Raw genomic sequence first — 26,883 nt, 5'->3', positions numbered from 1 at the left:
TCATGACCAGCTCCCGATCATCAATCACTCGTGAGGGTGTCAACACAGCCGCTCACACTGCTCACGCGCAAACACGTAAACGTCGGTGAAAAAGACGGAGCAGCACGGCTGTGCAGCGTGTGATCTGGACACAAGCGATGGAGGCACAACTTGTAGAACTTTGGAAAGCTCATCCGAGCCTTTTCGATGTGGCCTCACAAAATTATCACGACCACAACAACCGTGAACATAGTTGGATTTACACTGCTGCTCATTCACAGCTGCCTGATCATGTTTTTCATTAGCAATTTAGCAAAGTTGATGGTGGTGGTGTGTCTGTGTGAGTGAAAGACAGAGAGGGAGTGACAGATTTTCTGTTATAACCTTCATTTTATGGACGCACAGTATGAGCACTCAGGTCGCATCAGAGCATCGGACGGTATAGTGTGAGACCCTGCATCGTGACCTACCAACTTCTAACCCCTGCGCAGGGAACAGTTCATAAACCCTCAGGGGGCCGACCCAGAGGCCGACCGCACAGGAGTTCATGATCAAACAGTTCAGGGGGCCGGCAACGTGGAAAGTGGTGGCAGCGACTAAGCAGGTCCAGGGGCCGTGCGGACAGCAGTGGTGGCGATGCAGACGAAGCAGGTCCGGAGGTCGCCCACGACGGTGACGTCCGGCTAGTGGGCCTCAGAAGATTGACCTTGACCTTCGACCTGGTCAGTGGAATCGGTTAATGTTGCGTACAATATTAAGGGAATGTCAGACTTGGTTTCTCACAGATTCACTCCAAGCAGAGTGTGCTTATAAAAATTATGCTTATAAAATATGTATATTATTGGTGCCTATGCTATGTACTGTGTTCATATATTGTTCTACTGTATGTGTGTGGGGGAGTAGCTTTGGTTTTGCCTTTATTCATTTCCGTTTTTTTTAAAACTGTGTTTGCAGGACTTCCAGTTTCATTCAATGTTTCTTTTAAGGCAGCTGAGGGCCATCCAGTGGATCTCTACTACCTGATCTCTACTACCTGATGGATCTGTCATACTCCATGTCATACTCCATGAAGGATTTTATAAACCTTACTATTTCTTTAATTCCAGAGTTTGGTGCCTTTGTTGATAAAGCAGTCCCTCCTTACAGGGAGCCACAGCCCCCGTCCTCCTGGGCAAGAAGCAGGTATGGAGGAGATAAAAAAAAAATCACTTGTCTTAAACATTGCAAATTAGGTTTGAATAAAACATCTGTGGGAAACCCCTACAAATGTGATAAGGCTAGCCATCTCTGACTTTCAATCTCGAACTAACACGGTGCCTTATTTAAAACTCTAGCCTTTGTGATAAAGCAGAGATTCCTAAAGTATTTTTTGTTATGTAAACATGCACAAAAACACTTTTATTTTGTCCTATGTCATCCATTTTATGTGTAAAACTGCTTCTTTTTTTTTGCAGAAAAGCTAGTGCACTGCATCTCGGGGCTAACAGTTACATGATCTAATGCTTATTTGTCTTTTCTGAACAAGTTTCCTCTTAAAGTTCACTCTGAGAGAATTTTAAGCTGCTTCGGCTCAGCTCTGAAGAGAATCATTGTTCAAACTTGGTTCTGACTTCCAGTCAGTCAATCAATTAAAAAATATTATTTTGGATTTCAAAATTTTAATTTGTTTTATCATGTACCTATTTTCAGTAATATCAACTTTAAATAGCAGGAAATTAACTAGCTATTTAATTCTTTTCTTTCTCTTTTTTGCCATATTTTTCAAGAAACCTATATTTGACAACAGCATAATAAAACACCTCAATGTTTTAGGGGCACCTATATGGCCAGTCCAGCTCCTCCTTGACCCCCTCCCACTCTAAGAAAAGTTACAACCACCCATCACCTCCCTTGAGCCGGGTGTCAAAATTTTTAGGGTATTAGTTTAGGGTGTCAAACAATACATGTGTCCAAATTCATAGGCTGCATCCTCCTGAGGACCCGTCCTTCGCGGTCTACGTGTGCCGGGTCCTCAGGAGCCGGGAGTAAATGGCTGTGAAATTGGACGATCTAGCCTTCAGATTTGCATCACCGCTGTCTCGGTGGAGTTTAATAAACTCAGCCGTCTGCTCCTTGCTATCTAAAATATAACAGGACACTGGTGCAAATTCTCGACGATCTCACATTCTGTTTAATGAGTTTTCTGTTTGTTGTTTATTCAGCTGTGTGAAAACCAAGGAGGAACCCACCGGGGATTAATAAAGTTTTATTTTATCAAATCTAATCTAACAACTTTAATCTCAGCCAAACCGATTTACTCACGAACAAATAAAACTGATAAACTGAGCACATATTTTAAGTTTGCACACCTACATTCTCACCTGAAAATATGTTAAAATTTTATTTTGTGACCCAGAAACATTAATAAGAGTAATATTAAAATTAACTAGCTAACGCCATTGTTGAAAACTGGAGTTGACTGGGCCGCGCTATGAATTCTGGAATATGGTGGGCCACGAATGATACACCCAACCCATCCTTCAAATCTGGGGAAAAGGAGGACGCATTTGTCGGTTGTAGTGATGGGATTTCCAGCTCTTTTTAGAGAACCGGCTCTTTTGGCTTGGCTGAAAGAGCCGGTTGGTATCGTCGTTGTGGTATCGTTGTTGGTATTGTCGCTGTGTCCAAATTCAGCGTCCTGGAGGACGGGGCTGTGGCTCCCCCACACCCTCTAGCTGATCATTACATGAAGGAACCTTTTAAATACAAGCGCGCTCATGCTCACAGGTGTACACACGGGTGCTCACACACACAAACTACACCCTTTTTGGCTCCTACCTCCAAGCACACTGTGCACTGTAAATCTTACGTGCTGCATAATAATATTCAATATTTAATATTTACTGTTATATACACATAGAGCATCGCGATGGTGTTGTGTTTATTATATTGCTGTATTGTTTGCTTGTTTTCTCTTTTTTTTTTGAGGGTCGAGAGTTTATTCCAGTGTCCTGTTATATTGTAGATAGCAAGGAGCAGACGGCTGAGCTTATTAAACTCCACCGAGACAATCTGCAAATTTCATTAAAAGTGTAATAAACTATCATCTTGTCTTTATTTTTAGTTAGCACATACCTTAAACACTTCAAGCTGTAAGCTAATGATAGTTATATAAGAGCAGACGCATGCTGGTGCAATAAGCTGTACGTTTTACATCCGATGGATGCATGATCTGATTAGTCAACTAATCACAAAAATAATCGGTGACTAGAGTATCAAAATAATCGTTTGTGGCAGCCCTAGTAATTATACACCCACTCACTGTCACAGTATAAAACCAAGAACTTATTTTTTATTACCAATTTTCAACATCAATATTATGTGAAATATCATGGTTTTATTACCAAAACTGTACACATGTATTGCTTAGATTGCAGCAAAACAGAAACAAGCATCACTACCTTGGATGTTTTATCAGTTTTCTGATAATTCAGTGGAGAAAACTTGTATGTCTATTTACTGATCGATAGATACACATGTAGATACATGGATATATAGTTATACATACAGTATGGAATAAATTTCAAAAAAATTATTTCTGAAAAAATAAACAAGCAAAAGTGCATAATTGTTGGACTATGATACAATTAACAGCATTCACAAATAAGAAAGCAAAGAAGTCTATATTAATACCAGTAAATGCATCCATTAGCAAATGTGTGCATATTCTTAACCTGTGAGCATTAGAAAGAGTCAGACATAACTTGGATAACTGTCTGTTGTGTGTACTGCAACAATAGCCCTCATTCTCCACCAGTGAATGTAGGATTGGCCACAGTGGTGGTGGCAGTCTGGAACAGTGGATTGTCAGCCTGTAACAGAGAGAGCCGAGTAATGAGAAATCTGTATCTTATTTATCTTTTTTATTCATCATGACTTGAAGTTTCAAAGTAAGTTGAAGTAAGCTTAAATCATTTGACGAAGCAAATTATAATACGATACACAGGCTGATCCCAATATGCTGGACATGTGTTCATCTTCTAATGTCAGTCACTTTTAACTTTACAAATTTTCAAACCCTGTTAATCTCAAAGAAGTGACTGCTACTGTGGATCAGTGAGTCACAGCTACATTCATTGTACTGCTGCCAGAGCAAGCACAATCCTTTTCAATGTTTAAACTAATAAAGCCTAGAGACTGGTTGGCAACCACTAGAAAAAAACGATGTGGTGGAGTGTGGTCCATGACGCGGCTGTGTGGGAGGTCGGCGCACCGGAGCTTAATCAGCACATCACTCTTCCCCTGCACATAAATGAACTAGGGCCTGTTGGGTTGTTGTTGTTGTGGATGTGTGTGGCTGGTAGCTAGGGAGCTGCAGTCGTGGAAGTGGGTGAGCAACAACCGAAATAAAGGAAAATGTTGCAAAATGTTGAACTGTGGTCGTGCCGTGCCTCCTGCCTGCCACAAACAAGTACTCTGCAAATACTTGTGAATTACTTTACTAGCCAAACAGTAATGAAATTGAAAAAGTGCATTGCAACCAGAAAAAAACAATGTTTGCTTTCAGAGTAAAAGATTTGCCTGACCACTAACCCTCAGAAGGAACAACTTTTATTTTGATGACAAAAATTGTCTGTTTACACTTTGTGTCACACTAAATCAAGTTTCACTACTGCGCTGAGCGTAAATGGCAAGCGTTGTCAGACAGTCTGCTTGTTTCATGCAGACTGTCTGTCTTCCCAGTTGTTTATTTCTTGCTTTAACTTGCTCCCATTACTCACTATGGACAGGAGCTGACGAACTGGGATTTTTAATCCATGTAATAGTGATTCCGACAGGTATTAAATGTTTTTGTAAGAACAGTTTAGTTTTAGTTGACTGAAATGTTGTATCTGAATTACATGAATCAAGCAAACAAAAATAGTAACTGTAACAAGAGAGTTAGATTAACATGAAACCAACACAGTCACTGTCCAAAGAGACCAATCTGAAATGTGTGACAGCTATTTCTGTTTGCACAAATAACTCAGAATGATGTCTCACCTCTGCCCATTTGGACTTCTTCTTTTCATTCTCAAACTTCCTGAACTCTTTCAGGTCTTTCATGTAGAGGAGTAATTTAATAAGCATCAGCAGCAGAATACCGATGAGGGCCACAGCTGCGATGGAGCCTCCGATGATAGCTATGACATCAGGCGGTTTTGGACAATCTACAGAGTTACAAATTAGACAAGTTTGAACACTGAGCTGTAAATGAATGAAATGTAGAAAATGGTAACACAGAGATTATATGATGAGGATCAGATTTGACTGGTGATCGAGTTTGATGATTCATAAAAATAACTGTTCCAATAAGTGCCTGGAGGGGTTTCAAGATGGCTACTGAGTGGCAAATTGTGTTTCTATCAGGGCTTTGAATCTATGTCTGCTGACTTTTCTTAGCCATGCTAGCATAGGTAGCTCTATGAAGCAGGTTGGGCTCACAGAGTTGATTTAAAAGCTGTTGCTGGATAAACAGACATTAAATTTTCTGGCCTGCAAGGTCCTAATGTCCCCGAGTCAGCACATCCCAGCCCTGTGCAGATCCTCAGTGTGTGCATTGTGATAGCACAGTTATTACTGCAATGAATCAGTGAAACTGTTAATAAATTAAGACTGTTTTTTGTCATTTCATCAACATCCTACCTCTTTTCATCATAATTTCAGCCTCGTAGTTATCCTCTCCAACCAACTGAACCAGCTTAAATGTCATCCAGCATCCCTCGCTGTCTTTCTGCTTACACTCCTTGGGTGAAAAGGTGAACTTTTCTACTATTGTAGAAGAAATGGTCTTACAAGCCTCACTACAGTTTTTTTTAAAGGGACCTGATTCAAAGCCGAGGCATTCAATGCAGTTCCTGAAAACACAATTACATGTATTAGTTCAAAATTCAAAGTCAAAGGTTTCGTTTTTTCTTTTGCTTTACTACACAAAACAGTGAACACCACGTTTAGAGGAAAAGCTCCGTGGAATTAAGAAATCACTTACACTTTGGTCTGGCACGGGTCAGTGCAGCCAGGACATTCCAGGCAGTGAGGACGCTGATATCCCCCTTTACATTCACACTGATTGCACTTGCAGATCCCTCTGCCATTGCAAACACTATTGTTTACGGTACGGCAGGCCTCGTCAGAGGTCTTGCACTGACAGGCAGAGCCTTCAAAGCCAGAATTACATTCACATTTTCCACACTTGCATCTACCTTTTCCTGCAAATAGTAAGAACAAAATATTTTTTTTGCAGCAAGGAGTCTGTGCCACATGACAACCAAGAACATAAAGAACATCACCAGCAAGAGACAAAACCTCTCCTGATGCCTGTGGGTTCACCACATAAAGCACAACCTGACTGGAAACCCACACACACGTTCCACAGCACTGTCTGATTACTTTTGAACCCAAAAACTTTGAGCAAAGTTGTAAACCTATTCAAATTACCACAGAGACACAGCACTTTTAAGACAGCATCTATTATTTTGTTCCAAACCAAACAGGCTAAAAGTAGAATTCAGTTTGTTTGTATGGATTTTAGGAGCATAGTGGAATAATCACAGTGGAATAATCACAGTGGAATAAGAGATGATTGGTAAAGTTAAGATGATGTTCAAATTAAAGACCTGTAATGGAGTGAGTTTGAGCCTGTCCACACATTTAGAAAGGTGTGAGGCCATTGTGAAACACTTTTTCCATCATGGCAGCACGATGGTGCTGTCCTGAGTTTGATTTCACCACTTGGCCTTTCTCTGTGTCTGTGTGGGTTCTCTCTGGGTACTCCAGCTTCCTCCCACAGTCCAAAGACATGCAGTTAGTGGAGTTAGGTTAATTGTTCATGTTAAATTGCCCTTAGGTGTGAATGTGAGTGTGAATGATTGTCTGTCTCTATGTGTTAGCCCTGCGACAGACTGGCGACCGGTCCAGGGTGTACCCTGTGATAGGCTCCAGCCCCCCTGTGACCCTAACAGGAATAAGTGGAAGAGGATGGATGGGTGGATGTTTCCATCATAAAAATGTTTGCACAAGAAAACAAAGTAACTTATTTTACTTTTTTATCTTGTTTTGATATAATTAGACCTTCTTTTGAGGAGAATGACTGCAAACCTACCTCCACATTGTTGGTTCTGAAACTTCTCACAGTGGTCATCGTCACATTCACAGTAGGGGCCATAGTATTGGCTTCCACTATCTGTGTTGTGGCACTCGCACCGGCCACACACACAGTCTCCTCGACCCTCACACTCAGTGCCATTATCCTTCTGACAGGATGCTCTCAGGGTGTGCTCTTGTTTGTTCCCAATTTTGCAGTTACAGAACTGACCAACGTGACCTTCTTTGCAACTAAATAAAGAAAAAAATTGAAAAAATACATCAAAAAATTTGAACATTAATAAATAACAGAAAATAAAATTTGCCACAAAATATTTGTTCACTTCCAAAAATTAATACTGAGGAATCTGTTAACTGTCCCATAATCATACACATTATAATCCATAGATAACTCTATTCAACACACCACAGCACACAAACCATTTCTAAAACTACAAACACGTTCACAATTTTACCTTTGATCTTGCCAGTAATGCTTGTGTGCTATTAACACCCTACAATACTCACCAAAAGACTCAAAAACAACACAAACGTCCACAAATCTACTCCAAACTGAACCTGGGAACAATATGCTTATTTGCACACCTCAGTTATATAGGTATTGAATATATCTAAATTATACTATATTTGCACATTTTGTTTATTTGTTATTTGTTATTAGCCATGAGGGCAGTGAAGACAGGCAGATGATGAAGAGAAGAGAGTTCCTGTGTCTAACACTTCTTATTATTATTTCTGGTCGCACTCTTCTGTGCTGGACCAAATATGGCGGCAGTCCCACAAACAGCCACAAATAGCCAGGTGAGGCTAAGGTCCAGTGTTGCTAAAGGCTGATGGGTGTTTGTGACCAGAGAACAATTTGCGTAAGACAGTTTGGAACAAAAAGTCCAAATGGAGTAGAGCTCTGCTGTGTGTCAGCGTGTGAAACTGTAGCAGGAGTAAGAAGCATTAACTTATAACCTTAAACAGCCTGTTGGGGACTGACTCTGTGTCAATGTGTCAAATATTTACTTACTTTTGGTCAACAGAGCTTAACAGCTGTAGTACTCTTATTTAAGTTTTATCATGATAGATAGTGTGTTTACGGATGGCACTATAATTACAGGTAGAGGCTGATAACTGCATCAAGCAATGACATAAACAGGGACAAAGTTTCACTATTTCCACTGGTGATCTGTCACAAATAATTCTCAAAATACTTTGTGAAAAACATAGTTTATTAAACACTTTCTGATGCATGACTGCAAATAAATGCTCACTCCTCCTCCAGCAAACCTCTTTGGTGTGAGGGAGTCTGTCCTCTAAATGATGCTGGTGACTTTTTCGTCTTTCACTTGTGCAGATAAAGCTGTGTGGATTGTGACAGATGTTGTGTAAACCTAGCAGACTTTTTATCAGAAGTTCAAAGAATGGACACAGTTTGACATCATGACAAAAATGAAACTATTAGACAATTTTAGGAAACAAAGTAAAATATGAAAATGTTGATTTGATCACACCATCACTAATATCAACTTACAGTAATTATCAAATAATACTAGCCTTTCTCACTCATTCTTTATCCTAATGTGATTGCATCTTTGATGATGAGTCAGGTGAGTCTGCAAACAAATTTATCTGATAATAGTAGTGTTTCAATTTTCATCCGGGTGTAACGGCAGTCTGGCGAGGAAGGAGCAGCTAGCAGGTCCAGCGGGCATGTGGTGTAGAGGTTAGCCGGACAACTTGGAGGCCAGTCAGTTAAATAGACCTTTATTTGTTGTTGGCAACATGAGACCACACAAGCCAGGTCTCCACGGCTCTACTCAGTCCATACATACATGTGTGGGGACAGGTAGGCGTTGGCACCAGACCGTTACAATGGTAAGGTCTCTCTCTGAACAGATTGCTCGGCTGCCACTGCACTCACACACACACTAGGAGACTCCCACAACTACTACAGTAGTAGGGCAACCCCCGCTAGTGGTGCTATAACACAATAAGAGTTGTTACAAGGGTTCTCTTCCTCTAAACCTCAACACCTCAAAAACATGAATGTTTTCATAAGACCTGACTTCCTGTCCCTCACACTGCTAAACATTTACACAGTTAAGCTTAGAACTAAGTCAGAAGTGTTTATCCATGTGCTTGTCAGTGCAAAGCAGCTCATTGTGGATGGTGCAACTTCCAATTAGTTGTATGATTCTTCTTGTGACTACTGTGAAAGTGTGTTTTACTTCATGTCCATCAACCTGGTCATCTCTCCTAAACAGTCCAGCTTCTTCTTCTTTATAACTCTGTCTGTGCATTTTCTCTTACTTAGAAACATTGCTGTAAAGAATTCTGTTGTAATGGTCACACGCAAACTGACCTTTTCTCTTTTTAACTTAATCTGCCAAGTAAGTTTTTATCCCTCAGCTGTAAAGGCTGATCGGGTATCTCCTTCACCCCAGTGTGGATACTGAAGTTTGTGAATGCAATAACTTGAGAACAAGGCGACGAAGGACTTTCTAGTTGATACTAGAGATGGACCGTATTACATATCGGTATCGGTCCAATACTGGCCTAAATTACTGGATCGGATATCGGCGAGAAATAAAAAAAGTAAGGAACAAAACTTGCGACACGGCGTAACTCGGCTCATAACCGTAGCACGTTGGAGCAGTGTGCTCACGTGATAGAGCGGCTGTGTGTATTTGGAGCCTGGCTACCAAACCAGCATTTCATCTCCGAGAAAGTTATCCCAGAGAGCAGTAAAGCAAGTGTGTAAGTTCATTTCTGAATGTTTGTAAAGCATTCCCACGTTAAGCTTAACAACCGATATATGGAGCGACTGCCTCTCTCTTTCCCTCACCTTCCTGCTGCTACTTCAATCGTGAAACTGCTTAATGATCAGCTGATCGGCTTTTCTGTCACGAGTCCGTCTCTCTTCTTTGTTTTTGGCCCACTTTGTACCAGAAAATGAAACCAGCAGCACGTTTAAGCTTGATAAGCTGTTGTTAGAATTTATTTAATATTACTTTCTAGACCAGGATCCTTTTCTAGCTGACGGCTGGTAACTGTGCAGGGGCGGATCTAGCAAAGTTTAGCCAGGGGGGCTGATAGGGCATGAACAGGGAAAAGGGGGCACAAAGACATACTTTTCTTTCTTATTCTCAGATAAAATGTCGAGCTTTTAATAAATAATTATCTGAATCTTACACCAAAAATTTTAATCTGATGTAAAATGTATAGAAGTCCATTACTGTATATAGTAACTGTTAAGTCTAACATATCCTAGTAAGCTATAGTACTTTTTCCTTTGGGAAAGTACCATCTGTGAATTCTGCAATTCTGTTGAAGAAAGATGTTGAATCTATTTAATTATTCTTGACAAATAATTTATTTCTGTGCATTTTGTTCACACTGCATCAAATTAAATTTGATTACATCGATTAAGCATCATGAGGTGGAGGGTGGGGGGTGGTTCCCTATTTTTTTTTTTGCTGAGAGCTTGCAACCCTATTAGTTAGGTTGCTTAATATTTCTGCTAAGTACTCTTTAAAATACCAGAATAGGAAGGATGAAGTAGGTTTAAGTTTATTAGATTGATCAGTATTGCTGAACTATGAAATATTTTGGGCGCAGTATATTTTTTACATACAGGTATAACAGAATAGCTTTAGTGTTGTTGTTTATTTAAACTTGAGTATAAACTTATACAAAATGCAGCAAGATATTAAAAAAAACACTATATCGGATTCATATCGGTATCGGCAGATATCCAAATTTATGATATCGGTATCGGACATAAAAAAATGGTATCGTGCCATCTCTAGCTGATACTAGAGATGGACCGATCCGATATTACGTATCGGTATCGGTCCGATACTGACCTAAATTACTGGATCGGATATCGGAGAAAAATAAAAAATGTAATCCGATCCATTAAATATCACGAAAGCACCTCACAAAACTTGCAACACGCCGTAACTCACCTCAGAACGTTAGCACGTCAGAGCAGTATGCATCACGTGATAGAGCAGCTGTGGCATGCGGGACCGTCGGTGGTCTGGATAGCATGTGGAGCTTCGCTAGCAACCCGGCATTTCATTTCCGACAAAGTTATCCCCGAGAGAAGTAAAGCAAGTGTGTAAGTCCATCTCTGAATGTAAAGCATTCCTGCGTTAAGCTTAACAAGCGACTGCCTCTTCTTGCTGCTACTTCAATCATGAAACTGCTTAATGATCAGCTGATCGGCTTTTCTGTCACGAGTCCGTCTCTCTGGTTTGTTTTTGGCCCACTTTGCACCAGAAAGAGGAAACCAGCGGCTGAACAACAGCAGCACGTTTAAGCTTGATCAGCTGTTGTTAGAATTTATTTAATATTACTTTCTACTCGAGGATCTTTTTCTACGTAGCTGACGGCTGGTAACAGTGCAGGGGCGGATCTAGCAAAGTTTAGCCAGGGGGGCCGATAGGGCATTAACAGGGAAAAGGGGGAACAAAGACATACTTTTCTTTCTTATTCTCATTTAAAATGTCTAGCTTTTAATAAATAATTATCCGAATCTTACACCCAAAGTTTTAATTTGATGTAAAATGAATAGAAGTCCATTACTGTATATAGTGACTATTAAGTCTAATATATATACCCTAGTAAGCTATAGTACCTTTTCCTTTGGGAAGGTACCATCTGTGCAGTCTGCAACTTTGTTGAAGAAAGATGTTGACTCTATTTAATATTTCTTGACAAATAATTGATTTCTGTGCATTTTTTTTTCACACTGCATCAAATTAAGGTTGATTACGTCGATTAAGCATCATGAGGTGGAGCGTGAGGGGTGGTTCCCTATTTTTTATTTATTTATTTTTGTTGTTGCTGGGAGTTGGAACCCTATTAGTTAGGTTGCTTAATATTTACGCTAAGTACTCTTTAAAATGCCAGAATAGGGAGGATGGTGTAGGTTTAAGTTTATTAGATTGATCATTATTGCTGAACTATGAATTTTTTTTTTTGCATACAGGTATAACAGAATAGCTTTAGTGTAGTTGTTGTTTTAAACTTGAGTATGAACTTATACAAAATGCAGCAAGATATTTAAAAAACAGTTTTGTTGATTAAAAAACACTATATCGGATTCATATCGGTATCGGCAGATATCCAAATTTATGATATCGGTATCGGACATAAAAAAGTGGTATCGTGCCATCTCTAGTTGATACCATAGGTGCATCAACTAAAAATAACTTTGAATCCCACTGACCATGACTTCAAGGTCAGAGGTCAAGTTTTCTAAAAATCTTCTGAATGAGATAGCTTGAGAAAAAAAGCAGTGTAGGATTTTGAAATTAATAACATTGGTGCTTTATCAATAGGAAAGCTACAAAACTTGTGACAATTTAGCTAAAAGTTTCAAATCTATGTACTTCCTCTTTTCCAAAGATGGATCCAGTGGGCCAGATTAGAGTCTTTGCTTATCCAATTCTAGCCTCCGGTCCTTATTAGAGATGGCACGATACCACTTTTTTATGTCCGATACAGATACCGATATCATAAATTTGGATATCTGCCGATACCGATATGAATCCGATATAGTGTTTTTTAATCAACAAAACTGTTTTTTAAAATATCTTGCTGCATTTTGCAAGTCTGCAAGTTCATACTCAAGTTTAAAACAACAACTACACTAAAGCTATTCTGTTATACCTGTATACAAAAAAAATATTTCATAGTTCAGCAATACTGATCAATCTAATAAACTTAGACCTACACCATCCTCCCTATTCTGGTATTTTAAAGAGTACTTAGCGTAAATATTAAGCAACCTAACTAATAGGGTTCCAACTCCCAGCAACAACAAAAATAAATAAATAAAAAATAGGGAACCACCCCTCACGCTCCACCTCATGATGCTTAATCGACGTAATCAACCTTAATTTGTCAGGCTACATAATGTCAGGCTACATTTCACTGTGTGGTATACTTGTATAACTATGCATGTGACAAATAAAGAACCTTGAACCTTGAATTTGATGCAGTGTGAAAAAAATGCACAGAAATCAATTATTTTTCAAGAAATATTAAATAGATTCAACATCTTTCTTCAACAAAATTGCAGACTGCACAGATGGTACCTTCCCAAAGTAAAAGGTACTATAGCTTACTAGGGTATATATATTAGACTTAATAGTCACTATATACAGTAATTGACTTCTATTCATTTTACATCAAATTAAAACTTTGGGTGTCAGATAATTATTTATTAAAAGCTCGACATTTTAAATGAGAATAAGAAAGAAAAGTATGTCTTTGTGCCCCCTTTTCCCTGTTAATGCCCTATCGGCCCCCCTGGCTAAACTTTGCTAGATCCACCCCTGCACAGTTACCAGCCGTCAGCTACATAGAAAAAGATCCTGGTGTAGAAAGTAATATTAAATAAATTCTAACAACAGCTGATCAAGCTTAAACGTGCTGCTGTTGTTCAGCCGCTGGTTTCCTCTTTCTGGTGCAAAGTGGGCCAAAAACAAACAAGAGAGACGGACTCGCAACAGAAAAGCCGATCAGCTGATCATTAAGCAGTTTCACGATTGAAGTAGCAGCCGGAGAGCGAGAGGCAGTCGCTCGTTAAGCTTAACGTGGGAATGCTTTACAAATATTCAGAGATGGACTTACACACTTGCTTTACTTCTCTCGGGGATAACTTTGTCGGAGATGAAATGCTGGGTTGCTAGCGAAGCTCCAAATGCTATCCAGACCACCGACAGGTCCCGCATGCCACAGCCACTCTATCACGTGATGCATACTGCTCCGACATGCTAACGTTCTGAGGTGAGTTACTGTGTGTTGCAAGTTTTGCGAGGTGCTTTCGTGATATTTAATGCATCGGATTACATTTTTTATTTTTCTCCGATATCCGATCCAGTAATTTAGGTCAGTATCGGACCGATACCGATACGTAATATCGGATCGGTCCATCTCTAGTCCTTATGTTTGACACCCCTCTTGTAGACTCTTTCACTTACAATACAAAGTGCCTTGAGGCCACTGTTGTTGGGATTTGGCGCTATATGAATAAAACTCATTTGAATATTGTGAACTGAAAGGGACACTGACCCCTACACCTCTTCTTGGCTATCTTTAGAAAATGTGGCTTGTGATGGGAGAAGAAATTACACGTCTTTTCAGACCAGGACAGAGAAGTACAAAGAGCAACAAAGTCAATCTTGTGTGATGACAAAGGACTGCCTTGACCTGTATTTATGATATCTGACATGAGTTGAGACTGATCACAAATGCTGGTGACAGAGAAGAAGCAAAGCTCTAATCCCAGGCTGTGTTTGAATTATCCACTTGAAGGCTGCCAATCTCTACTTCAGACAGATGCAGTGATTTACTGAACTAAAGAAAGGGGCATTACTTACAGTGTAAAGCAGCTCTGGTTGTCGGCATTAACAGGAAAATAAATGTCACCATTCTTATATGTTTAAACAAATGACTGATGCTGGTACTTTTCTGGCAGACAGAGCAAGCTGCAAACAGCTTTGACGACATTTAAGTGGATTCAATAACATTTTCAGTCGATACCAAAACACTGAGAATCAGAGCTTACCTACAAATACCACAGCTGATGCTCCCACTCATATTGCAGTGTGGATGGGGGTCAATAATGGGTCCAGCAGTGTCACATTGGCACTTACATGTGGTATTTATGGTCACTGTCAGCGTGTCTTTAATGCCCCGTGGACTGATGGTAAAGAACTTGTTCTCCATACACGTGTCTGCGGTCACCGTAATTTCAAAAATAACCTGGAATGGGAATTCAGGTGTTGTGAGTCACAAGTGCATATAGTATAACAATACTCTAAACTGGTCAAAACAAGAGATTCACTTTGTATAACAGTATACAGTGGTCTCTCGCTATAACGTGGTTCACCTTTCGCGGCCTTGCTGTTTCGCAGATTTTTTTGTGTGCAATTTTGCATGCAGTTTTTTTTTTTTTTTGTTTGTTTTAAACAGCGCATTGTGTTCTGCGTCCTGATTGTCAATTGATCTCGTGCCATATCTCCTGTACAGTACAGAATGCGTTCAGCTTGTCAAATTTACATAAATCTTAGATCGCTAGCAGTGTGACTCTGAAGTGCTGTACTGTATGTTTGTAAGTTTTCTCCCCAACAAACACAACAAGGTCGACGAAACGTTGTCACCTGCGGGAGCCTTTGGTTTCATTCTATAATACTGGACTTATTTTTCTACAAGGTTTGAACTTTGTGTTTAAACAAGAGAGAAAAGTGTGAAAATGTTCATGCCTGTCTGAGAAAAGTGTATAAAGTGTGTAGTGAGGGGTTTTACAGCCTTAAAACATCTATAATAATTGTAAAAAATAAAACCATGTGCAACCGTGGCAAAAAGTTAGTCTAGAGCCCTGTAATATATCAATGATACCCAAAGAGCTGTGTATACATTTTTAAACATTATTGGCTCTCAACATTTGGCTGTTCTGCCCACGTGGTCTAAAGCTTGCAGGTACATGCACTAATTTGGTTTTCAACTTGATTTAAACTGTCTTGTTAAGAGTCAGCCCATGGTACTCAGTATTAGAATGATACTGGTCTATCTGGACCACTTTAATAAAGAGTGACTACCTAAGTTACTCTCCATGAGTAAGGTTTATCGTGTGGATGGATACCACATCAGCATAATGGTTTTTATTACATCAGGCAATTGAAATTAATAATTGGGTCTGAATTTAATTGTTTATCAATGACAAATCACAAAAATGACTTTTGTGTACTGACCAAAACAATACTGCACAAAGTGGCTGAGACAAAGTTCTTCCACCGCATGGCTGGGTTTGTCCTTAGAGTTTAGGCTGAGGAGTTAGCTTGGTTGGTTTTATTTAAAAAAGCCATTTCGAAGGTCAAGTCAAGTCAAGTGGCTTTATTGTCATTTCAACCATGTGCAGTGGTACAGTACACAGTACTGTACTGTGTGCCTCCAAGACCATGTTGCTATATATGGCAGTCAATCAACAGGATGACATAAAGTGCAAGTGTGCAAAAATTGCAAGAAAAAAACAATAACAAACCAGTGCAACACCAGACAGAACAGAATGATACTGAACCAACAGTGCAATAGAAAAGTGCAACAATGGCAGTAGGTTGTGCAAAAAGTAAGCATTTTGCAATAAAGGGCATCTGAGAAGGATGTCTTCAGCTCACCTACCATTTAAAGTACTCTCCCAACTAGGTGAAAACTCTGTGGGATCCTGGACTTGGTGAAAAGGTTAAAAATTCCATATCATATTCTTTCAGATCTCCTCAGCAAGGTTGGAGGGTCAAAGTATCATTAATGCTAAAGGAGGCCGAGGAGTAACTAAGCATCTGAGACAATGAGCAGGAAAGTGCAGGACGGACAGGTGAAGAGGCCATGCTGCTAGCAAGTCTGCTACGAGCTAAGCTAGCAAAACAGTAAAGACACAGTGAGTGAAAACTTTGGCTATAAATTAGCGAGCGAGTACACAGAGAGTGTGCTTCGGATGAAGCACATTAAGGTTTTATTATGAAATAAAAAGTTATCTAAAAAATTTTAATTAAATTATTATGCAGATGAGCTACTCAAACACACCACTGTGTGTTGGAATAGGAACACGAAGTGATACTCTACCGCAGAGAGGGCAGTGTTACCAAGTGACAGCGCCACCCAAAGGATCGAGAATTAAAGATTCTGAGCTACAAAATAGGTGCCACCAAGACTTGGACCACCCATCCAGATCAATCCAATGTTCACTGACATGTGGGTGACATGTGACTATGAAAAGTTCAAAGAACACTGACCTCATCTCCCACGTGCACTTGGTCACAAACCCCCTCTTTCTCGCTTTTTTCTCCATGGCTGCATATCGGCCTGTAGACGACTCTCACTTTTTCAGGGAGATTGTCATGAGTTATGGTCACTTTAGAGGATAATGCCTGTCATGAATTTGAAAAGATGGTAAATGGTCTGGTAAAGATAATGAGAGAGAGAAAAAAAACCCACCTCCAAATCATTAGAAATATTCCACTCATCACAAAATGTGTCAACTTACATTGTAGGCTCTTTCAATCAACTGAACAACATTCTTGGAATCTGATGACAGAACTCCAACTTCTGATTTTGGAATCATCTTTGAGAGTTCCTTGGAAAGACATGAAATGTAAAATCAGTCAAGAGTCCAACTATTTTTGCCCCACAAGCAGATAGAAAATGAAAGGTACATCTTATTTACCTTGTACACAGACTCAACATTTTGTGTCACTGCAAAAATCGTCTGAATCCTGTTTTTTTCCAACTGCATAGCAAGCTGTCCAACAGAGGGGTAGTCCTGGAGATTTTTGGAGAGTGGAGAAGAGATGGAAAAGAAAATAAAGTGATATGTATGTGTGTGTGAGGCGTCAGCGTATATATAAATGCAAGTATGGATTTTATATCATTGTTTTCTGTGCAGTCTGATTTTTTTTGTCCTTATTCAAAACAATTAAAAGAGAGGGGAAAACATTGGATGCTTATAAATCTGATCCATGTTCTTCTTAGAAGCTGAACAAAACTCACATGATTCCATACATACCATCTCAGTGCTCTTGACATAAAGATTGTTTTCCATGTAACACTTTTCATCATTGGGTTCCAGTATACCGGCCAGCTTTCCGTCCCCAGCCATATGGAATCCAGCATCAGTGGTAAGCACAATCAGCCGAGTGCTGTTGCTGTTCCAACCAATTTTGTCCTGAACAACATATCAGGGAGCATTAAGACCCAGTCAAATGCTGTCAAAATCAACTTTGGCTAAAAAAAAAGCTGTATTTACTTTTTTTACCCTGAGAAAAATACATCTAGATCGAATTTCTCTAAAACATTTAGTTATGAACATAACTGCTGTGTGAGCCATGTTTGGCTGGATGGAACTCCATTGTTTCATCCTGTTTCCAGTCTGTTAGCTTTGACTTTTCAGAACATGTGACAAGTCATAAATGAGTAGAGGCCTACATGTTTGGCTATATGAGCTGTGAGCATTGACTGTGACGAAGTTTAACCACTGCATGTGTGTATATGTGTTTGTGCATCTGCTGCACTGTGGTGCTTGTCTCTGTGGTGAGCAGGTTAGACTCAGATCAGTATGTACGACTGACCAAGAAAGCTTGTAATTAACACTTTATTTAAAAGCGACCATCATTTACATTTAGAACAGAGGCCGACCTGTTCAGATGCCACCAGATCAATGATAAGGGATGTGTGATTTAAAGGACGGCACTGTATGGTCTTAGCAGCAGAGGTCTTACCTCACATACAGCAGCCTGCATCATGGCATCCAGACTCCCCTCTGGAGAGTCCAGATTCCCAGAGATAAACTGCTTTTTCACTTCAGCTTCGAAGTCATTCTTATTTGGTGTCAAACTAAGGACATGTCTGTAGCCAAAGGCAGGCTGACACTGCTGGTCGTTCTCATCACACGGCTTCTGCAGTTTTTCCTTGTTGGTATTCGTGTAAGGAAGGACTGTTTTATCAACAAAGGCACCAAACCCTGGAATTACAGAAATAGTAAGGTTTATAAAACATACTAAAAAGCAACAGTATAGGGCAGAAAAGATAATACATTTTGTGTTAACTCTTTGTTGACAATGGACTTGAAATTAATTTCTGACTTAGTTTCCATTCATACCAAAAGTGACTGGGAGAGCACAAACCTCTGTAGGACAACCTCCTCCCTAATGAATGAACACCACTGTGTCGTTAATTAAAAGCTCTCTGTAGCCATATTTAGCTACTGAAAAGCAGGAGGTACATGTTACATGAATCCACCAGCAGAAGAGCCCTACACTCCACAGTTGATGCACTAATGCACTATTATAGCAATTTTAAAGACACTGACTAATTTGGATTTAAATGTTCATTCGTTGCTCTTTGGCTGGAGTTCCTGTCCACAGTTAGTAAAATCTGTGTATACCAAGTTGGGAGATTATGATGTAATGTTTTTACCTATTCTAGCATGGTTTGTGATTTTTCTCAGTGCAGCAAAAAGATCTGTTCCTAGTACTTGGACATTTGCCAGGTCATCCTTCATGGAGTAGGACAGATCCATCAGGTAGTAGAGATCCACTGGATGGCCCTCAGCTGCCTTAAAAGAAACATTGAATGAAACTGGAAGTCCTGCAAACACAGTTAAAAAAAAGGGAATGATTAAAGGCAAAACCAAAGCTACTCCCCCCCATACATACAGTAGAACAATATATGAACTGTAAATAGTACATACAGTACACAGCATACATAGGCACTAGTAATATACAGTGGGGCAAAAAAGTATTTAGTCAGCCACCGATTGTGCAAGTTCCCCCACCTAAAATGATGACAGAGGTCAGTAATTTGCACCAGAGGTACACTTCAACTGTGAGAGACAGAATGTGAAAAAAAAATCCATGAATCCACATGGTAGGATTTGTAAAGAATTTATTCGTAAATCAGGGTGGAAAATAAGTATTTGGTCAATAACAAAAATACAACTCAATACTTTGTAACATAACCTTTGTTGGCAATAACAGAGGTCAAACGTTTACTATAGGTCTTTACCAGGTTTGCACACACAGTAGCTGGTATTTTGGCCCATTCCTCCATGCAGATCTTCTCGAGAGCAGTGATGTTTTGGGGCTGTCGCCGAGCAACACGGACTTTCAACTCCCGCCACAGATTTTCTATGGGGTTGAGGTCTGGAGACTGGCTAGGCCACTCCAGGACTTTCAAATGCTTCTTACGGAGCCACTCCTTTGTTGCCCGGGCGGTGTGTTTTGGATCATTGTCATGTTGGAAGACCCAGCCTCGTTTCATCTTCAAAGTTCTCACTGATGGAAAGAGGTTTTGGCTCAAAATCTCACGATACATGGCCCCATTCATTCTGTCCTTAACACAGATCAGTCGTCCTGTCCCCTTGGCAGAAAAACAGCCCCATAGCATGATGTTTCCACCCCCATGCTTCACAGTAGGTATGGTGTTCTTGGGATGCAACTCAGTATTCTTCTAACTCCAAACACGACGAGTTGAGTTTATACCAAAAAGTTCTACTTTGGTTTCATCTGACCACATGACATTCTCCCAATCCTCTGCTGTATTATCCATGTGCTCTCTGGCAAACTTCAGACGGGCCTGGACATGCACTGGCTTCAGCAGCGCAACACGTCTGGCACTGCGGGATTTGATTCCCTGCCGTTGTAGTGTGTTACTGATGGTGACCTTTGTTACTTTGGTCCCAGCTCTCTGCAGGTCATTCACCAGGTCCCCCCGTGTGGTTCTGGGATCTTTGCTCACCGTTCTCATGATCATTTTGACCCCACGGGATGAGATCTTGCGTGGAGCCCCAGATCGAGGGAGATTATCAGTGGTCTTGTATGTCTTCCATTTTCTGATGATTGCTCCCACAGTTGATTTTTTCACACCAAGCTGCTTGCCTATTGTAGATTCACTCTTCCCAGTCTGGTGCAGGTCTACAATACTTTTCCTGGTGTCCTTCGAAAGCTCTTTGGTCTTGGCCATGGCGGCGTTTGGAGTCTGACTGTTTGAGGCTGTGGACAGGTGTCTTTTATACAGATGATGAGTTCAAACAGGTGCCATTCATACAGGTAACGAGTGGGGGACAGAAAAGCTTCTTACAGAAGAAGTTACAGGTCTGTGAGAGCCAGAGATTTTCCTTGTTTGAGGTGACCAAATACTTATTTTCCACCCTGATTTACCAATAAATTCTTTACAAATCCTACCATGTGAATTCATGGATTTTTTTTCACATTCTGTCTCTCACAGTTGAAGTGTACCTCTGGTGCAAATTACTGACCTCTGTCATCATTTTAAGTGGGGGAACTTGCACAATCGGTGGCTGACTAAATACTTTTTTGCCCCACTGTATACAGACACATAATTCAGATTGTTGTGATAGGGTGAGTTCATGCAATTTTTATAAGCACTTTCTGCTTGGAATGAATCTGTGAGAAACCAGGCCTGACATTCACTTAATATTGTAGGCAACATTAACCGATTCCACTGACCAGGTCGCAGGTCAAGGTCAATCTTCTGAGGCCTCATTTGGACAACTTGCCCATTTTGAGATGCAGACAGAGGATCATCCTTGGCAATGTTTCGTTTGTTTTTAGGGGAGATGATTTCATTCTCTTTGCAGCCTCTTTTGATCAACTCAGCTCTGGTGTTACAGCGCACTGCATCCTGTTCTCCATCTTTGGTGAAATTCTGCATGAAGGGAAGGAGACAAAAAAGAAAGTTCTTTTTCATAATAAATCTTGATACATATCACTTATCTGTGTCTTTTGCCCAAGTTTAAAAAGAATTTTGTCAATAATCCTCAAGTCAAAAGGAAAAACATTTTCCAGCGGCTTACACTCACTATAGTAGTGAGTGTAATGTACAGTATGAGCTCCATCAGGACAATATCACAGTCACATTACAATCACCACTTATTATAAAAGTTATAAAAGCACAAAAGTTTGCCTGATCGGTATTATCACATAATAACCATTTAATGATAAAAACGCATAATGTTCATAGTTGACCTCTGAGTTTAGATCCACACAGCTTATAGCATGAAACTGAAAAACCATTGTTAACATTTCTAAGATCTGCACCACTTGTCATATATATTTATCACTGCTTTCAATGGTCTGTATCACAGTGAATCATGGAACTGTTCTCATATCTCCCCTTTCATAAAGCCAGGTCCAGTGTATCCCTAAAGCACCATTCCTTTGTAATATTAGAACTGGACAAAGTCTTGTTATGGGTACAGCCAGTTAGCAAAATGTGGTTTTTGATGCAGCCTTGGTGAAGTACGATAACTGTAAGATTTTTTTAAAATGGGATATGCCATTTTTCCAAAAGTTTTCACGACGTTTACACTGCTGGGAAGGGTTAAGGAAAACCTCTAGAACATGGAAAACCTGGGCGTTATCAGCCATGTGTGTGGGTATGGTGGTTGTGTCTAACAAAGACAACAAAAAGCTAGGTTTGTGTGAGGATCTATCTGATTTGAAAGAGTATGTGCACTGTAAACTGTGCATACCAGCAGAGCAAAAGTGTTGTGTGAACTTGATGCCAACATGGGGTTCTGGTAGATTCCACCATTAAGTACCCAAATTCAATTACACACTTTACACTGTCTTACTATATCTTTAACTATCATCTTGGATTACCTCAAAACCAGAACTTTTCAAGCACATGAAGCCTGAAGAGGGGCTGGAAAACTGTGGTATGTTACATTGCTGATCTGCTGATATAACGGCAGGACCAGGAAGAGCATGACACTGGACTTAAAATTAGTGGAATTAGTGATTACACAGTGTAGTCTGAATGTGATGCACTCCATCTCTGGTGCAGAAATATCCAATATCTAATAGTCACCCAAGTAACAAAACGTGCCATCATAGTAAGAAAGGAAGCTGACCTAATGTACTGGCAGTGGCTCAGTCTTACAATAAGTTCTGGATGTGAACCTACGATAACCTGAGAAGCAAAATCAAATTTGGTTGCAGGAAGTGTGAAGCAGCATGTGGTGTTTGACAGAATGGAAACCACATCAACTAATTAGAAAACTTGAGGGTCTATTGTGTGGATTGAAAATGAACTCAGCTGCGACTGAGGTGAAACACACGAGTGTGTATTTCTACATATGTATTTTAATGGTATAACAGGTAATTACTGACATGCTACCACGGGTTCAGCAGTGGATTAGAGGACAGCTTTTCGTTGTAGATAAAACGCTCACTTTAGCACTAAAACAGAGACAGTATTTAGATTTTACATAAACTTTCTTTCTCACCAGTGTTTGGCACCATGCACAGTATGGCCCAGATTTTATACAGTCATCACAGGAGTTGATCAGTGACTTTGAGCAAACTTCTTCTTGTTGGCACAGCCCTGGAAAGAAACCCCCAAAAGTGTATCATGTATATCATGTTTACAGAGTCATTGACAACCTCAAAATCATAAACCGCTCAAACGTACATTTTACACATGCAGTCATTTTATTAAACATCACATTAAGTAAAAGGTAAAGGTTGATAAGGTTTATAAATTTGTGAATAAATATTGTAATGTAGTATTTATGCTTTACCATGTCTACCCATCAGCAGGAGAATAAGTAATGGCATACACCGATCCATGTTCTGATGGAAAAAGACAACAGTCAGCGGATTTAAAATTGCAGAATTTTCATAAAGGCAGAGACACAGGACAACTACAAAACTAACAAGATCCTATAAAATACTTCCTCATGAATTTGCTCACGCCCCAAATATCTCTTATTATTTCCAAAAAGGTGCTCTTATACTTTGTAAACTCTGTAATATATTGTATTATTTAATTGATTCTTGGACCAACTGTAACCCACATCATTTCTTTAGGGATTATTAAAGTATTCGGATTCTGATAAATAAACCTTTCCTTTGTCTTCAAGCATCTGAACAGAAGAGCGCTGAATGCTACAAGCAGCACAGACAACAGCACCACCTTCAGGTCTGTAGCTGCAGTACATCTCGGCAAGTTGCTGCGAGGATTTGCTCATGTGTACAGTTTGACAACATTGATTTAAAATGGCTGAAAAACTATACAAAACACATACACAAATATTCAGCTAACCATTCGTGTAACTGCTGTAACAAGAAGAAACATTTTACAAGTGTCCTTACAGCAGCATTAACTCACAGACTACATTAAAGACCATGCTGACATGTGTAACACACCCAACTTTCAGAGCTAACAAATATAATACCCAGTGCAAAGGTTTCCTGTACTCAACCACAAACCACCCAGTTTTGCGAAATGTGTCAGTATTCCACACCATAAAAGGTAAAGGGAAGAGTGAAGTGTTAGTTCATCAGTACATTTCCGCTTTCTGAAAAAAGTGCTCATGAGAAAGAAGGAAGCATTTCTCTCGTATGTGTCTATAAATGACTGACTCCACCAGCCTAAAAATACCTTATCAAATGAGACAAATGAGGTTGGAGAGACTGAGGTGGTGTGTGAGACTTTTTCTAAAGCCTTATAGAGCATCATTTTAGTCTGAAACAAAAGGCCTCAAATTATCATTTGACTTAATTCAACACAGACAGAACACTTTGTGTTTACAGTTTAAAATTCAGTTGAATCCAGTGCGTGATGCAGCATCATCTGGCCCTAGCCCTACTGTGTGCTAATTAAACAACTTGACTGAAAGTGTATGCACCATACACACACACAGCATGAAAAGCTCACATTAGACTGTATTAGATTATAACATGAGCAGAAGAAAAAGAAACTTGATCATGAGCACACGTTACAATGCACTTCCGTGAACAGAACTTTATTGCTCACCCTGTGTTAACCGCTTTTTTATTCGATAAGATTCTACTCTAACTCTCCAGGTGACTGACGAGACAGATTTTAAGGCACTGATACTGATATGAACTGCTCTTAATCTGAAATTTAACGAGGATTAAGAAAGTGTTTTGTTGTGACTTTCTTTCTTCCTGTGTTGTCACTGTTGTTGTATTTAATGAGCTGGAGAAAAGTTCCAACCTGTTAACAACAAACATGATTCTGTTTAGTAATAATGTTAAATGTAATCGATTCAATATAGTCACTTCTGGCTCAGGAGATACGGTGATCATAACATTCCTATGTTACGGTCAAAGATGCCACAGTGGAATTAGTTGTTACTAGTTGCAGCAAATGTAGCTTAATGTAATGTGTTTTCATTTAAATGACACTCAGACATGTGGAGGCTACGACTTAACTGCTGCTCTTTCTGTGTGCATGTATCTATCATCAGGCACAAGAAATAATCAGATAGTTCCTTTGTGAAGCTGACATATGATGCAGAAAACAGGAGGGGGTGATGATACAGCTTTGTATTAACTCCACTTAATACAACACTGACACAGAAACCCGGTTAAAAAATTGTGCAACCCTTTCTCAGAAAAATGTCAAGCAGTCAACTTCCCCCCAAAAACAGAAGCTTCTCTTCCGCACGCTGCTTATTATAACTTTAAGTGTCACAAAGCAGTGGTGTGGCTGCATTACATTAGTCTGGTTCTCTAATATTTTCTCAGTTTTTCACTGATGGTATAAACTATAAAGTTCGTTTTGTTCTTCTATAATAAACTTGCTTTTTTAATGTGAGAAGAGGCAACAGAATAAAATGTGACATGATTCATTAGAGGTAAAAATCTATTTTCAAACAGAAACAATTTCTTGAAAAAGCGCAACTTACCAGAAGCAGGAAGATTCAGCTCTGATAGCTGGCTGACAGTTACACTGAACACTATGTGGATGGCGAAACGCCACCCTCTTAACAGGAAATGTGAAGCAACCAGTGTTAAAGAGAATGCGATGGGCTGGGCGAAATATCACAATTTGATGTTAAATATAGATGCTGCTAGGTAGAACAGCAAATGTGACACAGATGTGACTACACACAGAGTACTCATTTTGTGTGGGTGTATACATCTAAAATAGAAAAATAGAAAATACATCTAGAATGTATGAAAAATAATTCAAACGAAAGGAGTATATTAACTGAACACAAAAGTACTCTAGGCACTCTTTTCCCTGGAAATCTGAAGTAAAAGTGTAACACCAGTTGTTGGGTTGTGTTACTTGTTAAAGAAAGTCTTGTTGTTGTTGTTGTTTTACTTTTAGTTAGACATTGCATGGTAGTATGCCTGCTAACTCAGCATTTCAGGGCTGTTTGGGTTGTTGATTTTAACCACATCTAAATAGAAAGAACATTAACAACCACTATGTCACCTGTCCCAACAGGAAAACACAGCACTGGACCTGCTGTATGCTCTTAATGCATACACTGCCACTATATCCCACCTGATATCTAAAATAAAAACAGCATCTCATGACATACGTTCATAGCGGTACCTCTCCTGAGGAAGGGCCTGCTCTTTTCAATTTAATATATAATCGCACCAAATCAAACAACTATCATTTGAAGGTGTGCTATATTATATATTCTACAAGAATACACAGAAACCCCAACAATTAAACATTTCCTATGAGCCAGCACTTGGCGACAGTGAGAAGGAAAAAAACTTCCTTTAAACAAGAAGAAACCTCCGTCAGAGCCTCGCTCAGGGAGGGGCAGCCATCTGCCATGACCAGTAGTGATGTGTCATGAGCAGAAGCATCAGCTCTGTAGTGAATCAGAAGAGCCAACTCCCATCGAGTGAGAGCCGGGTCCCCACTTTTTTTTTTAACAAGGTTTGTTGTGTTGCCACATTACTTAACTGCCTTCCCACATACATCGCACACATCAATTTCTATGCTGAAATTGTGGTCTAATGTTTTGTGCCTCGGTTTCTCATTGGCTCACACTCCTGCGGAGCTGCAGCAGGAACATACAGTGGGGCAAAAAAGTATTTAGTCAGCCACCGATTGTGCAAGTTCCCCCACCTAAAATGATGACAGAGGTCAGTAATTTGCACCAGAGGTACACGTCAACTGTGAGAGACAGAATGTGAAAAAAAAAAATCCATGAATCCACATGGTAGGATTTGTAAAAGAATTTATTCGTAAATTAGGGTGGAAAATAAGTATTTGGTCACCTCAAACAAGGAAAATCTCTGGCTCTCACAGACCTGTAACGTCTCCTGTAAGAAGCTTTTCTGTCCCCCACTCGTTACCTGTATGAATGGCACCTGTTTGAACTCATCATCTGTATAAAAGACACCTGTCCACAGCCTCAAATAGTCAGACTCCAAACTCCGCCATGGCCAAGACCAAAGAGCTTTCGAAGGACACCAGGAAAAG

At 39.8% G+C, this 26,883-nt stretch overlaps 1 protein-coding gene across 4 annotated transcripts in view; it reads right to left on the bottom strand.

Moving 5' to 3' along the window:
* Nucleotides 1–3,282: 3,282 nt before the first annotated feature.
* The window catches only part of itgb2 (integrin, beta 2), a 29,798-nt gene continuing 6,197 nt past the window's right edge, over nucleotides 3,283–26,883 (bottom strand). For 2 of the 4 annotated variants that reach the window (XM_085248884.1, XM_085248882.1), the window contains exons 2-16: nucleotides 23,201–23,252; nucleotides 22,907–23,004; nucleotides 21,126–21,324; nucleotides 19,075–19,245; nucleotides 18,378–18,619; nucleotides 17,666–17,824; nucleotides 17,327–17,422; nucleotides 17,147–17,236; nucleotides 16,896–17,030; nucleotides 14,672–14,868; nucleotides 7,100–7,332; nucleotides 5,987–6,206; nucleotides 5,644–5,855; nucleotides 5,002–5,168; nucleotides 3,283–3,830 (exon numbers count right to left, since the gene is read on the bottom strand). In XM_085248884.1, coding sequence (XP_085105010.1) covers nucleotides 3,762–3,830; nucleotides 5,002–5,168; nucleotides 5,644–5,855; nucleotides 5,987–6,206; nucleotides 7,100–7,332; nucleotides 14,672–14,868; nucleotides 16,896–17,030; nucleotides 17,147–17,236; nucleotides 17,327–17,422; nucleotides 17,666–17,824; nucleotides 18,378–18,619; nucleotides 19,075–19,245; nucleotides 21,126–21,324; nucleotides 22,907–23,004; nucleotides 23,201–23,249 — 2,337 coding nt within the window. In that variant the 5' untranslated portion in view covers nucleotides 23,250–23,252 and the 3' untranslated portion in view covers nucleotides 3,283–3,761. Of the gene's footprint in view, nucleotides 3,831–5,001; nucleotides 5,169–5,643; nucleotides 5,856–5,986; nucleotides 6,207–7,099; nucleotides 7,333–14,671; nucleotides 14,869–16,895; nucleotides 17,031–17,146; nucleotides 17,237–17,326; nucleotides 17,423–17,665; nucleotides 17,825–18,377; nucleotides 18,620–19,074; nucleotides 19,246–21,125; nucleotides 21,325–22,906; nucleotides 23,005–23,200; nucleotides 23,256–25,336; nucleotides 25,413–26,883 lie in introns of those variants that run through there. The other 2 variants (XM_085248883.1, XM_085248885.1) reach the window with 2 other exon arrangements.

Source organism: Mchenga conophoros, linkage group LG16, assembly GCF_057382185.1.
Source record: "Mchenga conophoros isolate Kocher_MC1m ecotype Shallow Benthic linkage group LG16, M_conophoros_male_GT1.1, whole genome shotgun sequence".
Lineage (NCBI taxonomy): Eukaryota > Metazoa > Chordata > Actinopteri > Cichliformes > Cichlidae > Mchenga > Mchenga conophoros.
The sequence above is the reverse complement of the archived record's forward strand: the minus strand, read 5'-3'. Positions and strand labels throughout refer to the sequence as shown.